The 14,851-nt window shown below is 34.7% G+C and overlaps 1 protein-coding gene across 2 annotated transcripts in view; it reads left to right on the forward strand.

Moving 5' to 3' along the window:
* Positions 1–14,851, forward strand: part of LOC148657548 (cadherin-10-like) — an 81,072-nt gene that overhangs the window by 37,221 nt on the left and 29,000 nt on the right. For both annotated transcript variants that reach the window (XM_088643982.1, XM_088643981.1), the window contains exon 2: positions 14,325–14,616. In XM_088643982.1, the coding sequence (XP_088500108.1) occupies positions 14,434–14,616 (183 nt within the window). In that variant the 5' untranslated portion in view covers positions 14,325–14,433. The remainder of the gene's footprint in view (positions 1–14,324; positions 14,617–14,851) is intronic.

Here is a 14,851-nt window from a genome sequence, read left to right on the forward strand (position 1 = left end):
GTACTACACTGAAATACAGAGAAATACTGTATCTGGGTGGCCGGTCGGAGATTACCCGTCATGTTTCGGAGAATCCAGCCTATTGACCAGCCTACTGTCTGACCATACGATACAGCTTTTTAGCATACATCCTACATTTATAAGAATTAAGTATGAAATAGGTGTATGTATTACATTTAATCTTTTTAAATCTAAGCATTTTTAGACTAATGGGACATTTCAGAAATGATCGTTGGTTCATCCTATTCAGTAAACATTAAATTATATTGAAAATAGCAAATATTAATTATAGTCCACAGTAAAAGTATTTTATTAATTAAAGTAACTTGTGTCATTTGATGACCATATGTCTACAGTTATAATAGATCACTTATTCAAAATGAAAAGACGTGAAACACACAATGCGACCTAAACGGGATTAAAAAACGATAATTTTATCAATTAAAGATCTGATATATGTTAAACGTGATGTCCTACCTAAATTATAATTTACTAAAAACGAGCAATATACGGATAACATGGTTTGAGGATTTTTTATGTTTCATGTTTAGAGGGTGAAGGGTTCTAACAAATCACTTACCATACAGTGAACACAGCAAATGTGTAATATTGAACAGATACATCGATAGGAGTATGCTTTCAGGGTTTGGAAAAAACTACTTTTTTGCGCCGACAAAAGGATAAAGTGTGCCACCTACATTTTAAGACTTCAGACCTAGCTGTTATCACTTGTAACAAACTGTGTACAGTATATTTTTTTTATTTGCATATTTAGAAAGTAAACTCTGCAGACTAAGTCTTTATAATCTGGGTAATAAAGTTGTGTTACATGAAATGTGCCAGAACATTAGTCTTGAGCCAATGACTTCATAAAATTTTACTGCAAATGACTTTTGACAGAAAAAAGAAATGTTCTCTGGTTGTGAAGAATGGTGACTGAAGAAAGGCGGGTTGCCCCGAACAATATTTCAGTTGGCTACAAAAACAAAGTTGGCGTTTTTTTTTCATGGTTTCCTCTACTTCGGATTAAGAAACTAATTTTAATAGAAATTCAAAGATATAATACGTGAAATCCGAACACCACTTCTTTTTCTGTTTACATCCATCCTTTCTATAATTGTAAGACGTAATCGAAAAACAATACCTGGCGTTTTTAAACGGAATTCCCAATAGTCACCTTTTCCTTGACTTGTTGATTGTACTGTTACTTGGGTTTGACCAATAGTGAAGAAACCCTGCTTGGTGTTAACGACAAGAGAAAGAAGGTTACAAACGAGAGGCCGTGTGACCTTTCTAACCACACCACCCTCATGCATGAACACATTTCTAGGGTAATACAGATATCTACGATTGAACTGCAAAAAAAAAGTAGATTTCAGCCTCACGGGGTTTAATGAGGTCCTATCACCGAATTTCTAAAAAGCGGAACTTATCAATGTGCGCTTTTTAAAAAAAAAACGTGTGTAACGTATAGCGTTTACTACAGAAATGTCACACGTTGGGTTTTTTTCAGCAACTACGAAACTATCATACAACAACTACGAAAAGAGTTTTTATAAAAGTAGACACCTGTCTGATTCCTCAAAAACGGACACAGAAATCCACCTTAACCCACGAACCAAGTTTCTTTCAGTACGCAAGAGCACTGCTGAACGAAAAATGTACTGTTAAAAAAATCTCTAAGGAATATTAATACAGTCCATATCATAGTTCACATTTAAGCTACTATATATATTAAAAACTGTAATGAGTGTAACACAGTGGAAGCTATTGTCTAGCTGTTTTCAATCATAGGTTAATGTTAAAAACATTAACATTAATGTTATCGTCTAACGAATCAGGTGCTTTACAAAAGGTTTTCAAAAAGCAAGAAATAATAACACAATTTGCACTTGAATTCGTTTGACATCATCTTTAATGAAACTTGATCGGTTCATTACTTTAAAACTATACATATATTTAGCATTGTTAATGTTTGAAATTTATTTTTCCACTTGATTTTGGATGTGAGAGAAGTAGTGTACTCCCTCTTGTGGACGCAAAAGAAATTGCAATTGTTTGGAGTAAGCAGATATAAATGAGAAATGTACTGTAAGTGAATGCGGACCCGCATGGGTTGCAATTTGTGATTGTGTTTATGATAAATAATAATCAGTATGTCATTTGTCAAACATTGAATTTTTTACGTGATCACCAAAAACGTATGTATCTTTATACGTCTAAATCTCCTGTATCATCCTTTCAATGGTAAAAGAGAATTCGATGAATACTTTTAGGTGGCACTGTAGTATCTTAAATTGTAAAACCTGCTAGACTTTAAAGCTCTCATTCCCTAATGTGTTATACATATATTGCGATGCTTTACATTTAAATTGTACTTTATGCAAGTATGAAGCCTTTACATTTTCATTGTGTAAAATGAGCAATGTGCTATCTGAAACATTAGCATAAACATGTATTCAAGTATGATAAATATTTGTTACTAAACGTAAATAAACATAATGAAAAAAGTTTTAAAAGACTTGCTATATTTAATTCTCAGGTTCATGACAATCAATTAAATAAATAAAAGGAGATATCAAATTTGATGCAATGCTGATATATATCAAAATAAAAACTTTCTAACCCAAATACATGTTTATCATACCTCCCCAACTATGCTTTTTGTACACATGAGATTTTATCAACCTCCTTTGCTTCCATTTTAAGTTATACTTTATTATTACAGAAAAAGAATTAATGAAAGGTTAATTTTTTATGTCATTAATGAAAGAGCTTTTTAAATAATCTATGATTTTTAAAAAAAATCTTTTAAGGCTTTGCGGTATGGATGTCTGTGCAGTATGGATCTTTTTTTTTTCATTTTATCTGTGATATAAAATATATTTTATTTAAATTAAAAGTTCAGTGAGACTAACAATTCAAAGATACGCATGCTCCAGTTAGATTATTTTAAATTTCAGTACAGTCACAATTCTACAAATGTTCAATATCATTTTAGAATCTTGCTCAACTAAATCTAGAATTTGTCATACTCTTACACTTGTTGAGCTTTGGAAGTATTGAGCAAAGAAGTAAGAAATTGCTTGTCCATTTTTACCAAGGGGGGATTTTATGGCAGATCAAATCCCAGAATGTATTTTTGCCAGGACGCGAGAGTTAACGCCCACACTCTTACAAACAGTGTCATGGGATTTTGAAACACTAAGCATTGAGGAACTCAGTTTAATGTCGCCTCCTTTCCTGATGATATTTGCACCAGATGTTGTTACTTCAAGCATGGCTTTTATGATACTGTTGTTTGAGTAGCCAATTAACTTTATAAGCACAAACTGTGTTTATGTGTTATGTGTCTGTATGAATGGAGACTGCTCGAGAAGATCAGCAGTATGAGATGATAAGTACACATCCTTGTCCCAAAGGCTTTGCCATCTAAAACTGTCAGCTGAAGAGGGCAGCTGTGATCTTGATGTTGGTTGATGGAAGAAAGAAAAAGCAAAGCTTTTTGTAAAATAAGTCTGAAATTAATGGCCCAAGCAATAACATCTGATATAACACCATCTTCTAGATAACTGTAACATCTTGGGGTTTGTGCAAGGTTAATGTGTAAGGTTATCCTCAGGGTTACTAGTAGTTGAAGTGAAACTAAACAAGGTGGAAGCCTTGACGGTGCCAGATACATGAACCCCTACTACAATCATGTTCATTACTGTTCAAAACGTACCAATTATTTCAAAGGGTCAGCCTACATGCTGGTTAGTCATTCGACCAATGCCATAAGTCACTATCTGGGCTATATGCTAAGACTAATTAGTGTTACTGTACATTTACAAAGCGGTGAGCAACCTGGGTTTATCTTTTCAATAAATCATTACTATGCAAGTGACCCAGAGGCTATGGTGACTAGGAGTAGATAATGCAGTACTACGTTAGAATGGTGGCATGCATTCTAAAGGGATATCACATGAGTAATAGCTAAATATTGTATGTATTGTATTGGTGATGATTGCATACATAATATCCTTACTCTCACCCTAACCCAGGTCCAAACCTTGCCCTTGTACAAGTGCTCAAAATCAGAAGCAGTTCACAACATATTCGGGTGTTTTTCCTCTGGTATTTATAATTAACTAAAAACTATTTTGCTACCTCAACAATAAGTCTATTTTGTGCTAATCCTGATTTCCTATTCTAGGAAAATAAGTGTGAGACGGGTCTTTTTTATTGTTATGGTTTTGAAAGACTTGATTGTTTTTTTTTATTTTGTTTTTAGTGAAGGAATTGCTGACATATGTGCAGTTTTAAATTCAGAATCCTGAATAATTAAATTGTACCAGATATGGCCGGAAATTACAAAGGGTAGAGTTCTTATCACAGAGGAAAATACACTCCACTATGTTATAAGCCAGATATTTCAATAAACAATGAAACATTGTTAAATATACAGAAACTAAGGCACATCAAGATGCAATACAGAGACTTCAGCACTAATAAAAAGCGTGCCATGTACCACAATAATGCTTGCGTTGTCTGATATGCTCTTGGTGCATAGTGTAACTTATAACAAGATGTAAAGGTCATAACATCACATCCAAAAGCAGCTCTTCATTGTTCTGTGTCACACTTTTTTGACAAATAGACACATAAGCCTGGAAGATCTCCCAATTACATTTTGACACCACTGTCAGTCAAGCTAAAAGGCAGCCCTTGTCAAAGGAGCCCAATAATATCTTAATGTACAAGCACATTGCTTAAAACTCACTTTTGACAGATACAAAGAATAGCTGGAGAAAACATTAACTGAGCTTTTGAAAAGAAGGAGATCAAAATATACTACCCAGTAAAAGAAGTTTGGAAAGGCCAAGCTTTTATAAAAGTAGTGTCTGTAAATTAAAATCAAAATGATCTTTTAAGAGAAGTAATATTAATTAGCTCTGCCAACTTCAGGAAACAGAACCATCTAATTAATATTGCTAATTCATATTGGTTTCTGTAATTTATATAAGTTTCCCTTTAAAGAAAGATGACTTTATATTATATAGTATCCTCCAAAAGTATTGGGGCAGCAAAGTGAACTTATTTTTGCTTGAAAGTCAAGCAATTGGTGTTTGTGATAATGAGATTAATATAATTTATGTTTGTCCACTCATAAATCTAATCATATTAAAGAGCAAAAACATAGTTTGTGATCAACACAGTGATTTCTAGTGACCATAAGTATTGGGACACATTTATTTTTTTAATATATGTATTCAATAAACAGAGCAACATTAAGCAGAATTAGTAAAGAACAGAGTAATTAAGTTGCCAGGTGTCTATTGTGATGTTGTCATGTTGTGGTGGAAATTGGTGCATTCCCTGACTAACAACCTGGCTCAAACTGATTTGAACTCTTGAGTTCAGTAAATAGAGCTTATAATTACACCAGCCTCCCGTTTTTGAAACTTAAGCTGCACATGTGAAAAATGAGAAGAACAAATTACCCGTTTTCTATCAGAGAATGGGTATTGATTCTACTCATGCAGCATTAAGTGCATCAAGAACTGTGGCGGCCAAACCTGCTCAACTGTCCTGTGTAGACAGATTCAGTGAAATTAGAAACTATGTGATCAATCATGAATTAGAAGCAATCCTTGAAAGGAGGGGTTGGTGAATCCCATGGAAATGCTCAGTTTGATATTATGTTTAAGTTTCTATCCCCTAGAAAAATCAATTACATTAAGTCTCCTGCTCAGATAACTGTGGTCACCTTTACTCTGTTGCAGGGTTTTCTTGACACAGCAGGGCTCCCGCAAGGAATATATCATTTAAAAATTGTACTATTAGGAAAAAAGGTAGAGGCTATCAGAATGAGGTTAGTATAGGTTACTATTGCAGTAATCTATTCCATAAATAACACAGCTCATTTAAGCTTCAGTGTTGTTCTTAACTTATTTTAAATGACATCATGACACATCTATGACTTTTTCAGCCACCCATTTTGCCAAGCAATGGATTTTCCATTTTCTCCTTTATTAGCTTCTTGTTTCTCGAAACAAAATATTCTTTGTGAAGATGTTTCTCCATTTTGGGTATGTATTTTTGATTTATGTGTCTTATCACTAAATGGTTTTGAGGTCTAATATTTAACTTAAAACAAGAGACAGTTGTTTTGTTTGCCATTAAACATCTGGGGGGTTTTGTTGATGATCTTGTGCATGTAAAAGCGTTTAAACTGAAGGACGTTTTCTCTATCCCCTGTCTCACTTTAAAACTCCTTTAACAGGCATTCATTTTGTAGTAGGCCTGTGAAAACTGATCTTGATTACACTATGAAAAAAAAGTGCTAAAGCTGGTTTATCATTCCATTTCACAGGTGTCAGTTTTTGGTATTTTGTAGTTGGAAACAGAGACACATTGACACAGTGTCATCATCATGTGTAGCCTTGCACCATGTAACCCATTGAAGCATTGGTACAGTATTTCCAGTTGGCATTGAAAAGTGACATTTTGGTGTAATTCTTAATCTTTTGTTCGAAAGAACACTATATATATATAAAAGTGACAGTAAATTGTAAAAAATCCGACAAAGAATGTAACTTTTTTGGTAACCACATTTACCTGGTCCATTTTCTGTTATGTCTTTCCAGACCAAACCATGTTTGCTTATGAGGTTCAGATAACAGTGAATCTGTAAATAAAATCGGGCAGGTCTGCACTCATGGAAAATCATTATTGCTAATATTTCATTTTTGCATAAACAGAGTTGAAAAGGGCAGACAGAAAACTTGACTTTCTAATGCACATGCAATTAAAATGACCTCTCATATGCATTACGAAATACTTGCATAGTATGGAAAAAAGGCTTACAATTTTGGGAAAACTGACTTGTGAAGAATGGAGACAAGCATTTAAGTGAAATGGCCTAGGACAGATATGGAATCAATAGAGAGTGGATGGCAACATTTAAAAGCAGAAAAGATTAAATAGAGTTTATAAATCAAAGGCTAGAGAGCAGTTTTCCAAGTGGTTTAATACTACATTGAAAACACAAAGAAAAAGAAAGCACTTAAGTGATTAAAAAAGTAAAGAAACCTGTTTAAAAAAGAGTAAATTGAATTGCAAACACAGGTAACAAAAGGATATTAGAAAGCCCAAGAGAGAGATAGAAAAGAATATTGAAACGGAGGCTAAAATAAATAATAAAGGATGTTTTTTTCTATATCACAGCAGCAAAAGAACATTAAAATGAAGTAAAGTGGTTCAGAGATAATGATGGGACTCTTTAGAATAATGAAAGGGAAATGGCTTATGTATTAAATGAATTTTTCACTAAGGTGTTTACCAAGAACGCTAATCAGAAACATGCCCCCGGTTGAAAAAGACAATTTGTTTATTGAATAGTCTGAGATATAAAAAATCAAGATGTAGTACAGGAATCAGAGTAACATAAGTTTGATAAACCTCCAGGGACCAATGATATTCCATGAATTGCACTTAAGGAAACAACAGATGCTTTGACTGTTAACAGACTGTTAACAAAGCTCTTCTAGCAGTCACTCAAGTCATGGGTAATATCCATTGCCTTGAAAATTACTCTGTAACACCCACCCAGAAAACCAGTGGCAAAACAGAACCAGGTAATTTGAGACAAATAAGTCCTATTTGTATGATGAGGTTGTAGAACCAAGAATTAAAACTAAAGGATCAACTACTGTATATGGTAATAGGATTTGAGGCAATCGTAAAAATCTGTAGAAGGCAGGATTTTAAGTTGAGGACCAGAGGCACTGCTATACTCATGGGTTATGGTGGTGGCTTCCATTAAAAAACTGTTGACTGAATTTCTTGAATCAATTATGTTTTAGCTAGTAAGTGAGATAGACAATCTGGCTGGACTCTCATTTGTTACAATTCTTATGTTCTAAAGAATTCAAGTTCTTGAAGATATCTCAAGTTTGACATTTTCTGTGTTACAGAGCCATTTATTCTTGCAAATAATTAATACAAATCTTTATTTAATTTGCATATTAAAAATAACATATGTTATTACATGATTATCACCTGCTGGTTGGGAATATGTATATTCTTCCCCAACAGCTTTATAATCGACATTGCAGATTGCTCAATACACAGTTGTGCTACAGACACAGATTTTGTTTACCTAAACATCAAAGAGTCCAAGACTGTACTCGTTTAACAAATGGGATTTGAGGTGCATTGAATGAAATTAATAACTATAAATAGCGTAACTATAATGTGACTGCTTGTAATTAAATCACATTGCACCTAAGAAGTAAATGGTGTCGTTGGATTCATGTTTTAAGGAAATGTTGACTGACTGCTTTGGACAATTACATAATTCCATGTATTAATTATATTGCAACCCTGTTTCCATAAAAACAGAATAAGTGTGTACTGTATGTGTATGGCCCGTGGATAGCAGAAGGTACATGTGCATGTTTTTTTGTTTTTATTATTTGATGTTCCTTTCTAGGGAATCCAAACCTGATGTTCGCATTTGTTGATGTGGAAAATACGTGTTCTCCTCAGGCTTTTAAAAGGGTGATATTTTAAATTCTTAATACCTTTTAGGCCCATGAGTTATTTAGTACTGTGTGACTATTAGGTTTGCGTGTGTCATTGTTGACTTGCAGTGGCTATCAGTTGGGCATCATTGTGGAAATATGTTTTTTTTTTTTTTGCAAAAGAACACCAGAGAGAACACCAGATAAATACATGAATGGATTATATTTGAGGTTGGGGGTGATATTTTTATTTCATATTTATTTTATACTTTCAGAGCAAAGTCCCTTGTCTAACCTCCTGACATTATAGTAATCCAATGTTGTATCTCTCTAATTGTATAGTAAACCTAGATAGGCACCAAATGAATTAAAATTATAGTTTGGAGGAAAAAAAATCAGAAAGAGCACATTATGGCATGAGAGACCCAGTTGATCTTACTGAAATATAATAACCAATTTCAAGCTCATTGTTCTTCTGTCTGATTTTAATTAATTGAGTTTTAGTCTGACTTAGTGTTTAATACCATTTCCGTGTTGAAAAATCTTTCCCTACAAGTGACCTTTTCATGAATATTTCTAGAATTCTGTATTAAATGCTACTCTACCTTTGAAATATACCTCTTATTTCGACTGTCTCCTTATTATATGTTAACAAAACAGCCCTACTCTGATTAAAATATATTTTGTTCTCTCCTTTCTGTACATTAATACAGAGCTTTCTCACAACCGTATCTGATAGCTTATGTTTAATCGTCAAAAAGAATCGGAAGATGCTCACGCTGATAACTGATATTTACTCCACAGGTGTGGAACTACTGAGTGAAACGTGGACACCTTAATTATGTGTTGGTGTGCTCATTTTAATGTGGAAAGAAGCTGTAATTCTGTAGAACAGCAGTGGACTCACTTTAGTATGACTTGGCTAGACATATAAAATTAGCATATCAATGGAACTGCACCCAGTAAAAGGAACTGTAGAACAAGGAAGTGGCTGACTCTCAAGATTCCTGCTGAAATTGTTGTCTGCCATCTATAAAGTTGATTTTAATTGTCATGCCCAGAGGAAAGTTCTTTGAATTGAGACAAAGAATACAAAACCAACAAAATGTGACGAGGAGGAAAGAAATTTCCTTAAAAAAAATCACATACAGTATAGGCATGACTTGGTTGACTGGTGGTTTAACAAGACTTTGAGGAGAATGCCTGGAATTCATGACATGGAGTTTCATTAAAATTGTACCTTTCCAAAAATGTAGTGGAGGGGGAGATCGTTTATTGTAAGGGGGTTATAGAAGTGGCAGCACATTTGTTAGATTTCCTGAACTGTATAGTTCAGTCCTTTGCTGCATATATGTTATGAATTACTTGTCTAAAAACAAAATGATACCTAAATGGGATCACTTTAGAGGCATTTTTCTACTGTAGATCTCATTATTTCCTTCCAATTACATAATCAAGGTGATCCATCTACAATAAACAATGCTTACTACTATTAAATGTAGCAGTGAAAATAGCTGCTCCATTCAGGGAAAAAAATTGAATCCATTAGCTCCTGCTGTGAAGATTAACTTTCACGTACAGCTTACAAAATTGCAGTCCCAGATAATGACTTCTGAGTGTAAGAGGGATTAAGTCTGCCATACAGTGCACCATGTTATGAGGCTGTACTACTGTAAACATTACCAACACTCCAGTAATATGTTGAAACAGCTTCTATTAAATTGAATAAGAGATCACAGTTCACAGTGCAGTGATTTCCTTGTGTTTTTTTTGTGATTTCTGGAGAGATATAAAATATATCTGGATTGGAATTGAACATCTAACTCACGCAATGTAATCACTGCTACATGAACCCCTAAACAGGATTCCTAATACTACACCAACAAGAACAGCAACAATTATAATACACATGTGCAACAAAACGTGTTTGTATAATCTATTAAAATACACATTATATAACATAAAGGCTCTTTAGAGTCACCTTTGTTGTTTCTCAGAGGATGATCTTTCAAAACAAAGACCATTGTGTATAAGAAACAGCTTTACCATTGATAAGTGTTCTTTTTATTTTGGCCCTAAAAAACAAGGTACATTAACTTATACAATACTTAGTGTTTTTTAAGGAAGAGCAATAATGTTCTACATACCGTCTATCAAAATTCTCTGACAAGGGGCAAATAATTGGACCATTGACTGTTGACAAATATAGATTTCAACTTTTAAATCAAAGTTTCTGAATATACCTGCTTCCCCTATTGCTTAGCAGGATCCTATTTCATACTATGTTTTCTCTCCTGTGTATATTGCATTAAGCTAGATTTTGGGTCTTAACATGTTGAGTACGCCAATTATAGTACACTTCTGCACTTATTTCTAGCATACTTTGTATGAATGGTGTATTGGGTATCAATATTAAAATCAGTCTGCACAAGCTGAATATGATCTTGACATGATTAAGAGCACTATCACAACATTAATTTAACCATACAGGCAACAGTGCTGATATAACTTACAAATAAATACAATACAAGCAATACTCAAATAACAATGGCACTGCAATAAATTTGTACGCGAAAAATGTCTGGCAGTTAATTGTTAGCATGTCTATCCTTCTTGTAAAGTGTGTACATTTACTGTGTACATGTATCAACTGTATACAGGGATGTTGAAAATGACGGGGTAACCTGATCGTTATTGTCACGCCCAGTATACCTAGAGGGCGCTCTGCTTCTGTCCTGTTCCTAGTTCCCTGTGATTATTCATGTCTTTGTGGTGTGTCTTGTTGTGTAGCCTATTTACTTCCTATTTCTGCTCTGCTACTGGCTCAGCTTCGAGGTTCGGATGTCCTGAAACCCGCCTAGCACCAGGTACCCCCACATCCGCTACATGAGGGCATAGGTTTTCTATACGGCATTCCCTGAACAGCTGAGCCCGGGCTAACCCCCGTCTCGCCGCTACGCATAGGGTCTTTTTTGCTCTCCTGCCATTCCACGGTTCGTCCCTTCCGACATCCGTGACAGTTATGCCTCATCAAGTACCTCTTCCCAATATTTCTGAACATTGGTATATATCCAATGAAAAAAAGTCAAAGTGTTTTTACAGTATTCTTCAATTCCTTAGTCTAGACATTTATTTTCCCTAAACAACCAGATCAATAAATATTGACAATCTACTGAACCCAGGAGGATGAGGTTGATTCAGTGTGTTCTCTGTTCAGATTTACTCAGTGACTATTGTAGTTCTGCAGGTAGCTGATACCTCAACAGTGTTCCACTCCACAGGACTTTCCTGTAATGGAGAATTTATAACCATCTTTTCATTTTGAGTGTGTCAGTCTGGTGCCCTACCCACTTCACAGGTTAGAGACTGGTATTATCTGTGTTGTTTTGTTCTTGTATGTACAAGTACAGCTCAAAAACCGTTGTATTGGCTCAGAAATCCAGCTCTGATAGTCCTACAAATAGCACAGAGTCTTTTATATGAGAAAGCTAGGGATGTGTCTATGTGATGCCCAATGGGCTTAAGTCAGAGCAGGATAATTTTACAAAAACAGGTTAATAGAGAAGAATCCATCAGGACTTTGGTCCACCTAATTAATGCAACCATTATCCCAATCAAGCTGCAGCGGGAGGCTGTGAAAACAGCATGTAGATGACACTGTCTTGCATTAGCTGCCTTTAAGGAACTCCTGCCTTGTTTTAACAGGACTTGTACCTGTCCCCTTTTCTCAAGCATGTAGCTGACATTCTCCTTTTCTGCTTTTAATTGCACCCCTGGGACACAGTAAGGTAGATAGGGGAGTGCACATCACAGTGTCTGCAACAGGAGAGTTCACTGTGTTGCATAGCTTATCTCTTCCTACTGCCATTTGTGTCACAGGTTTTCCTCATCTCTGCTTGTCAGATCCACACTTGCATAGAAGTCCCTTTGTCCCAAATGAATATAAAAGCTTCTAGTATCTAAAATTTCAAAGTATTGTTTCACTCACCACGTTTGGTAATGCATATTTAAAAGAGTGAATGTGACAGTGCTTTCAAAAATGTTTCGAAGGCATTTCATAGACTGTTTGATCAGTGTTATAAACTAATGATTCTTGAGAGTTAAACAAGTATTGTATTCTTAACATTTCTCTTTAGGTAAAATATTGTATTGATCTTTTCTTTTTTGCTTTCACTAGGAAGAACTAAAACTCCAAATCTAACATTGATTTTCCTTTACATTTGTCATCACTATCTTAAGCAGGGTAAATAGGCAGGGCTGTTTCATTTCATATAAATTTAGCATTCTTGAGCCTAATCTTTTCTTCTTTTTCATAAAGCTTGCAAAAGAAACCCTAAATGTTACATGACAAGCAATTTAAGCCTTAAACACTGAGGATGTTGTACTGTGAAACTCAAACTAAGTGATGTTGGGGCAACAGTATGAAATAGTGGATTAAATATTCTAGACTTATAATTAGAAGGAGATTTGGGGTACAAATTATCTCAGTCTACTACAAGTATTATTTTAGCTTTGAGCAAAGTATGTCACCCTATTAAAATGCTCTGCTTTGTAAATGAGTAATCCCTAGTAATCACAAGACCATAAGCACGGTACTAACAATCAACCCATCAAGTTCTTTTTGTTTTAAGTAACTAATTGATCTGAGGATGTCCTCCAGCTTTTCTTTTGTACTTGACAACATGGCCAAGAGGCTCAGTTCAGGCTCGTAAAACATTTTGGGAAAAGTAGCGCCTCTTATTTTCAGTTTTAAATGCCTCTCAATTATCTGGGTAAATAAAATGTTTAAATACATTTATTTAGTTCTTAGTATATAATTGTAGTGGTTTGATAACTACAAGCTTTATTAAGGCCCTGATGTACATGATCTGAACGTTCAGTACTGTACAGATTCTTGTTTACTACCCAGTCCTGGTCCTGTAAAGACTATAAAGAAGAAACAAGACATTTTGTAGCAGTAACAGTGTCTATGCTTCATGACATTTGATATAACATAACATAACAGCTTTAGATTCAGTTGACTTACTGCTGCAGGACTCTGTCAAGGGATTACTGGGTCACAGAGCTAAAGAAAATGGCTTCCAGGCCATGACAAATATGGTCAAGGAGCTACCTCTCCAGTGGGAACAGGGCCCTATATTTGCTAAGACATTAGCTTCCATCGTGACATGAAAACGATAGGCTACCTGAGTTTCAAACTTGAAGAATTTGAAACTGCTACAGAACCCTCAGGGATTCCGTGGTATTTACAGCCTTGCACAATCTTGATGGAAATCAATACATTTCAATTTTTCCATTTTCACCGTCTTACATTAAACAGATTTATAAGACACAAAGAAATGGAAGCCTTTTTATTAAAAAGCACAGCAACTTTTAACCTTTAATTAAAGCCTTTTTACGTACAGCAGCCTATTTAATACGACAAGCAAGATGTAGGATAGTCACCACACAGAGCACAAAGTATTTTCCATTTCATAACCTTAGCCTTGAGTTTTTACAGTCCTGAATTGAAATGCTAACTTTATTAAACAGTCAAAACACATACAAAACACCACCAAGCACACATACAGTACATACAGCATTTTACTCTCCAATAAATAACCAATGTTTTATCATCGAAGGAATTACATTTATTAACTAGCAAAGATAAATTTCTGGGTTGTCAGATGATGCTGAGTGTGAACAAGTGAAGAAATAATTGTTTTTAGATTTTAAAAAATGCTGTTTTAGATTTGATTTTTCATTGAGGTTTAAATGAGATTACTTGCTGGATTATACCCATTGCGTTATTGTAACCTTCAAAATTCTTTGTTACAGGTCATCTGGGAAAGGATGGTTGAAACAGACTGAAGACTACATGGTTGAACTAATTTCCTTGACTGAAGACGTGTCTAGATAGAAATTGGATTCTAATAAACTGGATGCAATGAGAACTTGCTTATTTTTAGTGCTTTGGGTTTGCCTGTCCCATCTAGGTGATGCAAAAGTCTTTATTAAAAGGACTACAGGGGACGGGGTTGCACTAAGGCGTTCAAAACGAGGATGGATGTGGAATCAATTCTTCTTACTTGAAGAATACACAGGAACTGACTATCAATATGTTGGCAAGGTATGCTGTTGTTTTCTTTCTGCTTATAGAGTTCGTCAGACAAAACAAACTACTTAAATAACGCAGCCAAGTCCTTTTTGAGTCTGGTAAACAAACATTCATAGAGTAAACATTGTACCATGTAACACTGAATTTTGGACATTCACAAGGATAAACCAATTTCAGTGTGCTCTAATTTACTGTTTTTTACTTTCTGTGGCTCTGTTTTGCGTTATTAATAGAAATACGAATACAC

Source organism: Lepisosteus platostomus, chromosome 8 (genome assembly GCF_059453375.1).
Source record: "Lepisosteus platostomus isolate fLepPlt1 chromosome 8, fLepPlt1.hap1, whole genome shotgun sequence".
NCBI classification, from domain to species: Eukaryota; Metazoa; Chordata; class Actinopteri; order Semionotiformes; family Lepisosteidae; genus Lepisosteus; species Lepisosteus platostomus.